The 15,320-nt window shown below is 39.2% G+C and overlaps 1 protein-coding gene across 4 annotated transcripts in view; it reads right to left on the reverse strand.

Annotated features, from left to right (window-relative positions):
* The window catches only part of PCNX1 (pecanex 1), a 186,515-nt gene that overhangs the window by 12,348 nt on the left and 158,847 nt on the right, over positions 1-15,320 (reverse strand). For all 4 annotated transcript variants that reach the window (XM_040226167.1, XM_040226166.1, XM_040226165.1 and 1 more), the window contains 2 exons: positions 5,199-5,299; positions 4,308-4,458 (listed from right to left, as the gene is read on the reverse strand). In XM_040226167.1, coding sequence (XP_040082101.1) covers positions 4,308-4,458; positions 5,199-5,299 — 252 coding nt within the window. The remainder of the gene's footprint in view (positions 1-4,307; positions 4,459-5,198; positions 5,300-15,320) is intronic.

Here is a 15,320-nt window from a genome sequence, read left to right on the forward strand (position 1 = left end):
AGCTGCCTTCATATTTATAGTTAAGAGGCCGATACATTTTTACACTCAGGTAAAGTAACTCATTTGTGCTCAGGCCAGCTGACTGGAGTGTGTGCTATTGGGAGGTGAGATGGTGACAGCAAGACGGTGATATCCCCAAAGATGCACCTCCAGGTCGGGAGGACCACCAACATGAGGATAACGGAAGTCTTCACGTACATGTGGGTACATAGCGTACAAAGTTCTCCAACACATGATCTCACCTAACTCTTAAAACAATGTTGTCAAGTAGGTTGAGCAGATAATGCCAGCATTTTACAAATTTGGAAACTGAAGCTCAAAGAGGCTTAAGCTGGGAAAGATTGAGGGCAGGAGGAGAAGGGGGTGACAGGGGACGAGATGGTTGGATCACATAACTGACTCAATGGAGGTAAGTTTGAGCAAATTCCAGGAAAGCGTGAAGGACAGAGAAGCCCGCAGTCCATGGGGTCACAAAGAGTCTGGCATACTTAGTGCTGAACAATGAGGTTTAGAAGATTAGTATATGACTGTAGTGCCAGAACTTGAATACATTTTTTGAGTGTTTTTTCATTCTGACATAAGATGCTCTCTTTCAGCAAGATACTCACTTAAGGAAGAAATGACATCCTTGGATTAGTAGTGTTTGTACAATTATTTGAATAGAAAATAAAAGTGCAGAGACAAGCGATAAACACATTCTCAGTAAAATGGACACAAAGTCTGAAATCATTAGGCATGCCAAAAGCGGAGACTGTTCAATCCTGTCCAAGTATTTATTTTCATTGGGCTTAAAATGGTTGAATGAATATGTAAACTTCTATGTACATCATTCAGCAGTGTTTTACTGATAAATATTTGAAAAAGCAGAATGTCCATGAATAGAGAAAGAGCTGAATAAACAGTAAAAATTACACTCTGGAAAACTAGTTATTAAAAAGTGAAATGCCTCTACAGGTGCTGACTTAGAAAGGTGTCCACATTATACTAACTGGGAAAAAAGCTTGACTCAGATCAATTTACACAGCATTACATTTTTAAAAAGGAAAATATGTATAAATGTAGTTGGAAATGCCTGAATGAACCTGGGGAAAGCAGAAAAGATGGGCATCCAATTACTGGCAGTGACTGCTTCCTGGAGTATCGTATGATGGGATGGGATGACAGAAGACGCTTGCTCTTGGGAGATGTTTACTTTTCATTGTTTTCCATTAGTTTTTAAATAAATAAAAAAAGAGATAATGTTTCCAATTCTAGGAAAGGTTTTCAGAAGCATTTTAGAAATAGACTTGAGAAGTTATGAGAAGATGCACAGGAAATATTATTTGTTGAAAACAATGCAACTCATGTAACATTCACTGGCTGCCAAGTACTGTGCTAAGCAATGAGGATATAAAGATTACTAAGACACTATCACTGTCCTTAAGGAGATCACAGGTTGTTAAGATTTTCATTATGTATCTCTTGTAAACCAAGCTAGACTTTAATTGGTGTATTTTAGCTCTAACAACCATGTAAACTCCCTTAAAGAGACTAGTGGGGAAAAAAAAATAAGGAAGTAAGCTGTTTTACAAAATGATTAGAGGACGAGAGAGAACACATCAAAAAGGTGACATTTTAATTTCTCTGAGTTTTGGCTCATCTTCAGCTACAAAACTGTGAGTAGAATAAATCTCTGGGCTGTGGGTGATTATGTGGATGAAAACACTGATACATTACAGAACACTGTAAAATTAAATATTACACAGATAACAGTTTTAATTTCTAAAGTAAAAACATATAACAGATTGCTGAATTAAAAATTAAAAAGCACCCTATCAGAGACTGTGTCTGAAACAAAGGTTAACAGAAATTTTAAGTATTTAGCTCTCTGGAAACAGAATCTTTTAAAAAACAATCAGTTGAGGTATAATTTACACATAATAAACTGCACCCATTTTTTTTTTAATTGCACCCATTTTAAGAGTACAGTCAGACGCACTTTGACAAATGTGTAAACCCGTGCTAACCACTGCTACAATCTAAATATAGACTATTTCTGTCATTTCAAAGTTCCTTCCTGCCCTCTGGCATTCAATCCCTACATCCCAAGCAATCACTGATCTGCTTTCTGTCACTACAGATTAGTTTGGCCTGTTTTAAATTTTACCTAAATAAAATAATACAATATGCACTCTTTTTACGTCTGGCTTCCCTTATTCTGTATAATATTTGATATTCATTCTTCCTGTGGCATCTAACAGAGATCATTTATATTTATTGCTATGTAATATTCTATCTGTTGATGAACACTGGAGTTAACTGCAGCTTTGTGCTCTTGGGACTAGAACTGCTATGCACACATGTGTAAGTCTTTGGGTGGACATATGCTTTCATTCTCTTGGGTAAATATGTGGGAATGGACTTGCTAGGTCACATGCCAAGTAGTATACATGTGTAGATGGTGAAGTCGCTCAGTCGTGTAAGACTCTTTGCAACCCCATGGACAGTAGCCAACTAGGCTCCTCCGTTCGTGGGATTTTCCAGGCAAGAATACTGGAGTGGGTTGCCATTTAATACTTTAACATAGAAGCCTTTTGTGGATTTTCATGAGTACAAATGAACTTTGGAGATGAACCGTACTTATTTACACATCTATCTTTTCCTGGCCTGAGAGTCTCTCACCAGCAACCCCCTGTCTGGTCAAAGTGATGCTCATTGAATGGCTGCTGCTTGTTACTTCACAGGTCAATCTCACTCTTCTCCAAGGTGTACGGGGATCACAGAACTTCTCCAGGTTGCATCTGTGTTCTCACCTTATCCCCTCCCCCAGCACTCCATGGCCCCGAGTTCCCATGTGCACCTCCTTACCCCTTCCCAATCTGTCATTGTTGCTGTCAGTCACGGTTAATGACAGTGTGTTGTATTCAACTGTGTTGGGCCTGATTATAAGGTAGAGAACCATTGTCACAGGCTAAAAACACATGTAAGGAAATGGACTGGAAGCACCAGGCAAGAGCACTTGTAGGGAGAGACAGGGATCAGAAAATACGGAGAGTCTGTGCCTCAGTTTCCTCTCTGCCAGATGCAGATAAAATACCTGTCATGATGTTTAGAATTAAAGATGTCTGTCAGGAGCTGTTAGATAATTATGCTACATAAAAGAGTATTTCATACGTAGCAGAAACACTATACCTTCTGAGAAACTGTTAAGTTTTAAAAACATTTTAATATGAAATCATTATCCTTTTCTTTAAAATACACTGAATTTTGTCTTGAAACTCTAAAGCCAGTCTGATGATGGACAATTCTGTTGCTGCTGTTCAGTCGCTAAGCAGTGTCTGACTCTTTGTGACCCCATGGACTGCAGCACACCAGGCCTCTCTGTCCCTTGCTATCTCCTGGAGTTTGCCCAAGTTCATGGCTATTGAGTAGGTCATACTATCCAACCATCTCATCCTCTGCCGCCCTCTTCTCCTTGATCCCAAATATTTTTTTCCCCATCATCCCCAAAATAGAAATTTTCACAGAAATTTTCAAATACTATAGTCTTTATTAGTAATGCTCCTAAATAATATGGGGTGTTAGCTTCATTCCATTAGGTCATGGTAAAATCATCTGAAGAGCAATCCACCTCTTGTTTGGCAGAGAGACATCCCCATTTGAGCACAGCAGGTGCATTTGATCAATACTGTCACGTGCTATCTTCATATCTCATCACAGCTGTCAGGCGGAACAGTAAGGGCACCAAGTGCCAGTGCCTAATTTCAAAATATATTCTTAAAGGGGCCCAGGGCTTTAGATTTGCATTTGGGGGTCTCATTTTCATTTTACTGCCTTACTAGGATTATTTAATTAAGGCTGATTCTGTCCTAACCATCATTTATTCTATAAAACATGGTAAATGAAGCTCATAGTTAAATAATAGCAACACTTCCAAGACTCCTGAGATGTTGTTATGTTGCACTGGGAATCAACTAACATTTACCCACAGAACAGGCATAAATTACAATCACCTGAGAACAGACATGAATTACAATCACCTGAAGTCTAAGCAACCATTACAGGGGCCCAAGGTTTTTATTTTCAGTTTGCCACTGCTTGTATTTTTCTTCAAGCTCATGCCCAGGTCACTCTCTACTATTACTATTCAAATTCACTGTTACAAACACAGGTTCAGGCTTCTAAGATTTAATATCATGTCAAGAATCATGCTTTCCTTTGTCTCAAATCAGAGGATTTCTCAAAAGGATCCCAAAGAACACAATTTGGGAGTGAAGTGAAGAAGTACCATTGAAACCAGTAATGCGTTAGAAATTCCCTCCTCTTACCTGATGAAGTTTAATGGACATACGAATTCCAGGGACTACTACTTTCCTCAGGAGTTCCATGTCAGCAAAGATCCATTCGTCCCGAATTGAAGAAATACGGAAATCTCCCTTAAATAGGGCATGCAATCCATAGAGGAATGACTCTAAATTACTGTTAAGATTGGAGATAAAAGTTTACATATTTTGACAAAGGTCTTGCATTACACTGATTCTAACATCTGGTTATGCATCGGAATCATTGGGGAGTGTGTGAAGATACAGATGCCAAGAACTAGTATCAGTGCCCCCGAGTCAGAGTCACAAAGGTCAAGGCTCTGTGCCCTGGACCCTTGTTTATGAACTACTGTAAGAGTGAGTCCTTGAACATAAACAGAAGGTAAAGACTCTCTAACTTGAAAGTAAGGAGGGCCTAATGGAAAACATGAAGTAATCAGAGAAGAAGCGTTATGTGGCATTTCTTAATTCTAATTCAACTGGGTGTTCACAACAAGAAATCCAGTTTACATTTAGAGTCCCCAAATCTAATGTACCATTATATTAAGAATATAAATGCTCTGAGCAAAGACTGAAAGGAGAAAAATAAAAATAAAAGGAAGTGAATGGTTAGAAAAATAGATGTATATGGGAAGACACCAATCATACATTTTAAGTTATTTTTTTAATGTCTTAAATTATTAAACTCTCATTATCTGCAGCTGCCTACACACATGTGAATTTTAAAAGTTAGTTCTTTTAACCACTTGTGTTTACTAAAAAGATCTATACAATATCTGAAGAAACATTTGTAATAAATTAACATAGAATGCTTCCATTAAAAACCATTTTAGATTTTTCAGATTTTGGTTATAGAGCTTCCCAGTCTGTTTCTGAAAACAGCAACACCCTCCTTACCTGGACATATGGTGGGATGCAGTCCCCAAAGCTCTCCGTCCCAGAACACAGAGTCCATAACAGAGAGTCACCAGAGATGAATCTTTGTCCACATCCAGTGGCTTTAAATGAAAAAAGAAAGAAAGAAAACAAGGAACAGGGTGAACGGGGTCGAAGGCACAAATTTCCACTTATAAAATGAGTAAGTCATGGGGATGTAATGTATAGCACGGTTGACTCCAGTTTAGTAATACTATACTGCATATTTGACAGTTACTAAGAGTACATCTTGTACATTCTCATCACAAGGAAAAAATAATTCTGTAACTGTATGATGAAGGATGTTAATGAGAGCTATTGTGGTGATCATTTTGCAATATATACAAATATCAAATCATTATGCTGTATACCTGAAACTAATGCTGTATGTCAATTATACCTCAATAAAAAAGAACAAAAGAATATTACTTATCAGAATGGTCTATGAGTATTTAACAAATCAGAAAAATCTATTCAAAAAATCAGAGAAGACAAGGAACTCAAGTAGCATATACTATCTCCTCAAATACAAGTTCTAATGAAAAGAAACAGCATAAAATGAAGTATGAATGTGTAAAAAGAGGTTCCTTGGAATCTTTAAATAAAACTAATGTTTTATAATAATACTGGAACATACTGGAAAAAACTGGCTGTATTAGAGTGTTAGGATCTTAGCTAAACATCTCAAAGTACTTGCTGATATACATTATTACTGATACTGCCCTCTCCTGAAATATATTCTATTTATTAATTAGTTATTTCTTGACCTAACCGGGCAAGCATTAGTGACAACAGCATTAGCCTATCAGTGACAGTAACCAATTAAAGGAAATAAAATTGATGTCTATAAAATATTGCTTTCCTTCAACCTTTTAATTCTTTCACAGTTGCATGCCTTTATTATTGATTATTCAGTTCAGTTCAGTCGCTCTTTGCGACCCCATGAATCGCAGCACGCCAGGCCTCCCTGTTCATCACCATCTCCTGGAGTTCACTCAGACTCATGTCCATCGAGTCAGTGATGCCATCCAGCCATCTCATCCTGGGTCGTCCCCTTCTCCTCCTGCCCCCAATCTCTCCCAGCATCAGAGTCTTTTCCAATGAGTCAACTCTTCGCATGAGGTGGCCAAAGTACTGGAGCTTCAGCTTTAGCATCATTCCTTCCAAAGAACACCCAGGGCTGATCTCCTTCAGAATGGACTGGTTGGATCCCCTTGCAGTCCAAGGGACTCTCAAGAGTCTTCTCCAACACCACAGTTCAAACGCATCAATTCTTCGGTGCTCAGCCTTCTTCACAGTCCAACTCTCACACCCATACATGACCACTGGAAAAACCATAGCCTTGACTAGACGGACCTTAGTCGGCAAAGTAATGTCTCTGCTTTTGAATATACTATTTAGGTTGGTCATAACTTTTCTTCCAAGGAGTAAGCGTCTTTTAATTTCATGGCTGCAGTCACCATCTGCAGTGATTTTGGAGCCCCCAAAAATAAAGTCAGCCACTGTTTCCACTGTTTCCCCATCTATTTCCCATGAAGTGATGGGACCAGATGGCATGATCTTCGTTTTCTGAATGTTGAGCTTTAAGCCAACTTTTTCACTCTCCTCTTTCACTTCCATCAAGAGGCTTTTTAGTTCCTCTTCACTTTCTGCCATAAGGGTGGTGTCATCTGCATATCTGAAGTTATTGATATTTCTCCCAGCAATCTTGATTCCAGCTTGTGCTTCTTCCAGCCCAGTGTTTCTCATGATGTACTCTGCATATAAGTTAAATAAGCAGGGAGACAATATACAGCCTTGACGTACTCCTTTTCCTATTTGGAACCAGTCTATTGTTCCATGTCCGGTTCTAATTGCTGCTTCCTGACCTGCATATAGGTTTCTCAAGAGGCAGGTCAGGTGGTCTGGTACGCCTTACATAATACTAAAGAGAATCTTGGTAGCACCTTAATTACTGAGAAACAATCGAATGCAGCGGTTCTCAAAGTGTAATCCTGGGACACAACAAGAGCATCACCTGGAAACTTATTAGAAATGCAAATTCCAGAGCCACTTCAGACCTGTTAAGTCAAGTTCTGGAGGTGGGCGTCCACCTATCACACTCCCATCACATTCTAATGTATGCTAACATTGAAGAATCATGGGTCTAGGCTTTTAATGAGCTTAATTATTCTATCTTTTCCAATTATATATTTATCTGATTTTATAAACCATTAACATATACAGAAAAGGGCAGCTGTCTAAGATACTAGCTTAATATAGACTGTTTAATTAATTACCATTACCTGGGTAATTTAGTTAATTTTAACTGTGAAGGAGATCCTACATTTCTTTCTTTTCTGTCTCCCTCTCTCCGTGACCCAGTCAACTACATTAAGAAAAAAAATTTTTTTCCCCATAACAGAAGCAGTACATATGCTGAAAATGTACTACTTCTGTTACGGGGAAAAAAATTTTTTTTAAACTTTAGTTCAGGCTTCTGGAACTGGTCAAGATACAGTAATAAAGACACTGCTGCTAAAGCTGAAGCTCCAATACTTGGGCCACCTGATGTGAAGAGCCGACTCACTGAAAAAGACCCTGGGAGAACAAAATGGTGGAGGAGCAGGTGGATGAGGAGTACATCTCTCTCTACGATACATCAGGAATACCCCTTCAGACACAGAAGTGCATGCAGAACGCCAGCTGAGAGCAGACAGGAGAACCTGACCAGTGGAAAAGAGTATATCAAACCACGCAAAACTCAGTAGAATGAAGGAACTAGCGGGAAAAACAGGAGAGTTAGTAGGACCGGACCTGCCCTCTGCGGGAGGGGTAAGCAAAGCAGAGGTCCGATCCCCACATGGGATAATTCTGAGTCAGAGGAGAAACATTCAAGCCTGAGAGTGAAACAGCTGATCTGTGGCAGCCTAAATGGAAATGGTAATCAGACAGTCCTTGCCGCAGCCATACATATCCCAGACAAGAACACTGGTCCCCTGGAAGGTGCATCAGCCGGGAGCTGGAGTTTTGGGATTGTGGAGCAATCCCAGGGTAAGGGCTGCTGTTGACTGCAGAGAGATGAATTGAAGGGATGTGAGGGAGGAGACTGTGGTGGGAAATGTCTGTGGAGGAAAGCCAGGCATCCATGGAAGCAAGGTGATACTGCTGAGTTACGTGTAGGAGGTGGAGCCATCTCCATAGCCTCTCTCTCCCCACACACCAGCATCCATAGTTGAATAATAGAGAGGCTGGCTCATCAAATGCCTGATGCACTGAATTACAGAGCAGGACCCCACCCACATGGCCCTTTAAGTGCCTGACCTGCTGATGTACAAAGTAGGACCCCAGCTAGGAGTGCTCTCTATGTGCCTGATGTGCTGAACAACAGAGAAGGACCCCAGGCAAGGGAGCCCTCTAAATGCCTGAACGGGCAAAGCTATGGAGAAAGGCTGGCCAAAAAGGCCTTCTGATCGCCAGCTACAAGAGGCTCAGAAGAAAAGACTGATTGATAGGGCCATAACTCCTGCAGCAGAGGCGGTCCAAGTCCCTGCACACTTGGCGCCACCAGGGTCCCCGCACGCCAAGCAGCTGTGCCACATTCACACTCAACTCTCACTGGGGCAGAGCTGCCACAGGCAAAAAATGTCTTGCATCTATGCACGCGGGGTCGCTTTGGTTGTGTCCAACTCTTTGCAATCCTGTAGACTGGGGCCTGCCAGGCTTCTCTGTCAGGGAGGGGATTTCTCCAGGCAAGAATACTGGCGCTTACTGACTAACAGTGGTTGCCATACCCTTATAGAGCACTATATTTCCTGCTGCCCTAGTACCAATTCCCCTGAGTACCTGGTGCTGCCAGAACTCCTGTGACCCAACCAGCTGCACCATCTCCACACCTGGACCTCAGAGGGGCAAACCCAAGTCCTCCAGGGCAGCCTCAGGAACAAACTCCAGTGGACAACCCCCATGTAGAGGTGGAAATAAAACCACAATTGAAATCCAGGGGCAGTGTGGCGAAGGAAGAAGACCCAAAACCTTCCCACCAGCTGCACAAGCTGCAGATTAAGTCCACACAATCAACTAGGCAGACTGTTGTCTATGACATAAAAGGTCATTGAGAGTTCCCACAAAAGAAAACACACTAGTTCTGATAGCTGTGGACATTGGAGGCAAGAACACACAGAAGTAGGACCAGATTAGAATCTGAGCTGCCACCACAGCAGGTCCAGAGATCAGCACAGTGTTAGAGGGCATCCTAGGGAGGTAAGGTGGACTGTGAAAGCAGTGACTCTAGGAGTATCAAATAGAACTCAACATAAATGAAACCATGTGAATAAAAGACCCAGCATCACCCATAGCACCCTGTGCAGGACACCTCATCTAAACAACAAACAAAACAAAAATACAAACAAAAATCACCAGCAGACAGGATTACCACCTCACTCAGCCTTGCCCATCAGAGGAAAAACAAGCAAACAAACAAAAACTCAGCACAAATCTCACCCTACACAAACCACTGGACCAACCTCAGGAGGGCAGAAACCAAAAGGAAGAAAGAATTCAACTTTCTTCAAGGACAGAATTCAACTTTCCTTGAAGCCTGGAAAAGGAGACCTCAAATACAGTAAGTTTAAAAAAAAAAAAAAAAAAAGGCAGAGAAATACTACACAAATGAAGGAACAAACCAGAAACACAGAAGTCCAAATAAATGAAGAGAAAATAGGCAAACTATTGAAAAAGAATTCAGAATAATGATAGTAAAGATGATCAAAAACCTTGCAAACAAAATGGAGAAAATGCAAGAATCAATTAACAAAGACCTAGAAGAATTAAAGAATAAAATACAGAGACAACACAATTACTGAAATTAAAAATACTCTAAAAGGAATCAATAGCAGAATACCTGAGGCAGAAGAATCAATGAGCTGGAAGATTAAATGGTGGAAATAACTTCTGAAGAGCAGAATAAAGTAAAAAGAATGAAAAGAACTGAGGATAGTCTCAGAGACCTCTGGGACAATATCAAATGCACCAACATTTGAATTATAGGGGTCCAAGAAGAGGAAGAGAAAAAGAAAGAGTATGAACATTTCTCAAGAGATTATAGTTGAAAATTTCCCCAACATGGAAAAGAAAATAGTCAATCCAGTCCAAGAGATGCAAAGAGTCTCATACAGGATAAACCTAAGAAGAAACACACCAAGACACATACTAATCAAACTAACAAAGACTAAATGCAAAGAAAGAATTATAAGCAGCAAGGGAGAAGCAAGAAGTAACATACAGGGGAAACCCCATATACTTAAGCTGATCTTTCAGCAGAAACTGCAGGCCAGAAGAGAATGGCAAGATATATTTAAAGTACTGAAAGGGAAAATCTACAACCAAGATTACTGTACTCGGCAAGGATCTCATTCGAAACTGATGGAGAAATAAGCTTTTCAGACAAGCAAAAGTTAAGAGAATTCAGTACCACCAAATTAGCTTTACAACAAATGTTAAAGGGACCTATACAGCCAAGAAATACAAGAGAAGAGAAAAGATCTACAAAATCAACCCCAAACAATTCTGAAAATGGTAATAGGAACATATATATCAATAATTACTTTAAATGTAAATAGATTACATGCTCCAACCAAAAGACACAGACTGGCTGAATGGATACAAAAACAAGACCCATATATACGCTGTCCTCAAGAAACCCACTTCAGACCTAAAGACACATATAGACTGAAAGTGAGAGGACAGAAAAATATATTCCATGCAAATGGGAAGCAAAAGAAAGCTGGAGTAGCAATCTTCATATCAGACAAAATAGACCTTAAAATAAAGATTACAAGAGATAAGGAAGGACACTACAAAATGATGGAAGGATCAATCCAAGAGGAAGACATAACAACTGTAAATATCTATGCACCCAACATAGGAGCACCTCAATACGTAAGACAAACACTAACAGACATAAAGGGAGAAACTGACAGTAACACAATAATAGTAGGAGACTTTAACATCCCACTCCTATCAATGGTCAGATCATCAAAACAGAAAATTAGTAAGAAACACAAGTTTTAAATGACACATTAGATGAGATGGATCTCACTGACATCTTCAGGACATTCCATCCAAATGCAGAAGACTACATCTTCTCAAGTGCACATGGAACATTCTCCAGGACAGACCACATCTTGGGTCACAAATCAAATCTCAGTAAACTTAAGAAAACTGAAATCCTATCAAGCATCTTCTCCGACCACAATGTTATGAGACTAGATTATCAATTACAAGAAAACAACTGTAAGAAACAAAAACACATGGAGATTAAACAACACATCTCTAAATAACAAACAGGTTACTGAAGAAATCAAAAGGGAAATCAAAATATTTCTATAAACAAATGACAATGAAAACATGACAACTCAAAACCTATGGGATGCAGTGAAAGCAGCTCTAAGAGGGAAGTCTGCAGTGGTACAATCCTACCTCCAGAGACAAGAAAAACCGAACAGACAACCTAACTTTACACCTGAAACAACTGGAAAAAGGAGAACAAAAATCCCCAAAATTAGCAGAAGGAAAGATACCATAAAGATCTGAGCAGAAATAAATGAAAAAGAAATGAAAGAAACAATAGTAAAGATTAGTAAAACTAAAAGCTGGTTCTTTGAGTGAATAAACACAATTGACAAAACTTTAGCCAGACTCATCATGAAAAAGAGAGAAGAATCAAATCAACAAAATCAGAAATGAAAAAGGAGAGGTTACAACAGACAATGTAGAAATACAAAGGCTTATAAGAGAATATTATGAACAACTATATGGCAATAAAATAGATAACCTGGAAGAAATGGACAGATTCTTAGAAAAGTTCAAGCTTCCAAGACTGAACCAGGAAGAAACAGAAATTAAGAACAACCCAGTTATAAGCACTGAAATTGAAGCTGTGATAAAAAAAAATCTCTCAAAAAACAAAAGCCCGGGACCAGATGGCTTCATAGGAGAATTCTACCAAACATTTAGACAAAAGCTAATGCCTATCCTTTAATTGCAGACGAAGGAACACTTCCAAACTCATTCTATGAGGGCACCATCATCCTGATACCAAAACCAGACAAAGACAACACAAAAAAAGAAAACTATAGGCCAATATCACTGATGAACATAGATGCAAAAATCCTCAACAAAATTTTAGCAAACAGAATTCAGCAACACATCAAAAAGCTCATACACCATGATCAAGTTGGGTTTATTCCAGGGATGCAAGGATTCTTCAATATATGCAAATAAATCAATGTGATATACCACATTAACAAATTGAAAGATAAAAACCATATGATAATCTCAATAGATGCAGAAAAAGCCCTTGACAAAATTCAGTACCCATTTATGATTAAAACTCTTCAAAAAATGGAAACAGAAGGAACCTACCTCAACATCAGTTCAGTTCAGTTGCTCAGTCATGTCCGACTCTTTCCAACCCCATGAATCGCAGCACGCCAGGCCTCCCTGTCCATCACCAACTCCCAGAGTTCACCCAAACTCACGTCCATCAAGTTGGTGATGCCATCCAGCCATCTTATCCTCTGTCGTCCCCTTCTCCTCCTGCCCCAAGTCCCTCCCAGCATCAGGGTCTTTTCCAATGAGTCAACTCTTCGCATGACGTGGCCAAAGTATTGGAGTTTCAGCTTCAGCATCAGTCCTTCCAATGAACACCCAGGACTGATCTCCTTTACCTTCTTTACCTCAACATAGTAAAGGCCATATATGATAAGCCTACAGCAAATATTATTCTCAATGGTGAAAAACTGAAAACATTCTCCCTAAGATCAGGAACAAGACAAGGGTGTCCACTTTCCCCACTATTATTCAACATAGTGCTGGAAGTCCCAGCTACAGCAGAGAAGAAAAAGAAATAAAAGGAATCCAGATCGGAAAAAAAAAAGTAAAGTTCTCACTGTTTGCAGATGACATAATACTGTACATAGAAAACCCTAAAGATAGTTCAGAAAATTTCTAAAGCTAATCAGTGAATTTAGCAAAGTGGCAGGATACAAAGTCAATACAAAGAAATCACTTTTATTTCTATATACTAACAATGAAAAATCAGAAAGAGAAATTAAGAAATCAATCCCATTCTCCATTGCAACAACAAAAAAATTAAATATCTAGGAATAAACTTACCTAAGAAGACAAAAGAAGTGTACAGAGAAAATTATAAGACACTAATGAAAGAAATCAATGATGACATAAACAGATGGAGAGATATTCCATGTTCTTGGGTAGGAAGAATCAATACTGTGAAAATGACTATACTATCAAACGCAATCTACAGATTCAATGTGATCCCTATCAAATTACCAATGGCATTTTTCACAGAACTAGAACAAAAAATTTCACAATTCATATGGAAACACAAAAGACCCCGAATAGCCAAAGCAGTCCTGAGAAAGAAGACTGGAGCTGGAGGAATCAACCTTCCTGACTTCAGATTATACTACAAAGCTACAGTCATCAAGACAGTTTGGCACTGGCACAAAAACAGATATAGACCAATGAAATAAGATAGAAAGCCCAGAAATAAACCCATCCAACTATGGGTACCTTATTTTTGACAAAGGAGGCAAGAATATACAATGGGGCAAAGACAGCCTCTTCAATAAAATGGTGCTGGGAAAACAGGCAGTTATACGTAAAAGAATGAAATTAGAACACTTCCTAACACCTTATACAAAGATAAACTTAAAATGGATTAAAGACCTAAATGTAAGACCAGAAACTATAAAACTCTTAGAGGAAAACATAGGCAGAACACTTCATGACATAAATCAAAGCAAGATCCTCTATGACCCACCTCCTAGAGTAGCGGAAATAAAAACAAAAGGAAACAAGTGGGGCTTGATTAAACTTAAAAGCTTTTGCACAGCAAAGGAAACTAAGCAAGGTGAAAAGACATTATTTTCTCCTCAGAATGGGAGAAAATAATACCAAATGAAACAACTGACAAAGGATTAATTGCCAAAATATACAAACAGCTCATACAACTCAATATCAGAAAAACAAACAACCCAATCAAAAAGTGGGAAAAAGACCTTAACAGACATTTCTCCAAAGAAGAAATACAGATGACTAACAAACACATGAAATGGCCGTCATCAAAAAGTCTACAAACAATAAATGATGGAGGTGTGGAGAAAAGGGAACGCTTTTGCACTGTTGGTGGGAATGTAAATTGATACAGCCACTATGGAAGACGGTATAGACACTCCTTAAAAAACTAGGAATAAAACCACCATATGAACCAGCAATCCCACTCCTAAGCATATAACTTGAGGAAACCAAAATTGAAAAATACACATGTATCCCATTGATCATTGCAGCACTATTTACAATAGCTAGAACATGGAAGCAACCTAGATGTCCATCAACAGATGAATGGATAAAGAAGCTGTGGTACATATACACAATGGTTATTACTCAGCCATAAAAAAGAACGCATTTGAGTCAGTTCTAATGAGGTGGATGAACCTAGAACCTATTATACAGAGTGAAGTAAGTCAGAAAGAGAAAGATAAATAAATATCTTTCTATATGCTCTAATGGATATATACGGAATCCAGATAAATGGTACTGAAGAATTTATTTACAGGGCAACAATGGAGAAATAGACATAGAGAATAGACTTATGGATATGAGGAGAGGGAAGGAGAGGGTGAGACACACGGAACACCAGTAACATGGAAACTTACATTACCATATGTAAAATAGTCAACAGGAATTTCCTGTGTGGCTCAGGAAACTCAAACAGGGGCTCTGTATCAACCTAGAGGGGTGGGATGGGGAGGGAGATGGGAGGGAGGTTCAAAAGGGAGGGGATATACGTATACCTATGGCTGATTCATGTTGAGGTTTGTCAGAAAACAACAAAATTCTGTGAAGCAATTATCCTTCAGTAAAAAATAAATAACTTAAAAAAAAGATCCTGAAGCTGGGAAAGATTGAAGGCAATAGGAGAAGGGGGCGGCAGAGGATGAGATGGTAAGATAGCATCACCGACTCAATGGACATGAATCTGAACAGGAGATAGTGGAGGACAGAGGAGACTGGTGTGCTGCAGTCCATGGTGTTGCA

The sequence above is a fragment of the Oryx dammah genome, unplaced genomic scaffold (assembly GCF_014754425.2).
Source record: "Oryx dammah isolate SB20612 unplaced genomic scaffold, SCBI_Odam_1.1 HiC_scaffold_26, whole genome shotgun sequence".
NCBI classification, from domain to species: Eukaryota; Metazoa; Chordata; class Mammalia; order Artiodactyla; family Bovidae; genus Oryx; species Oryx dammah.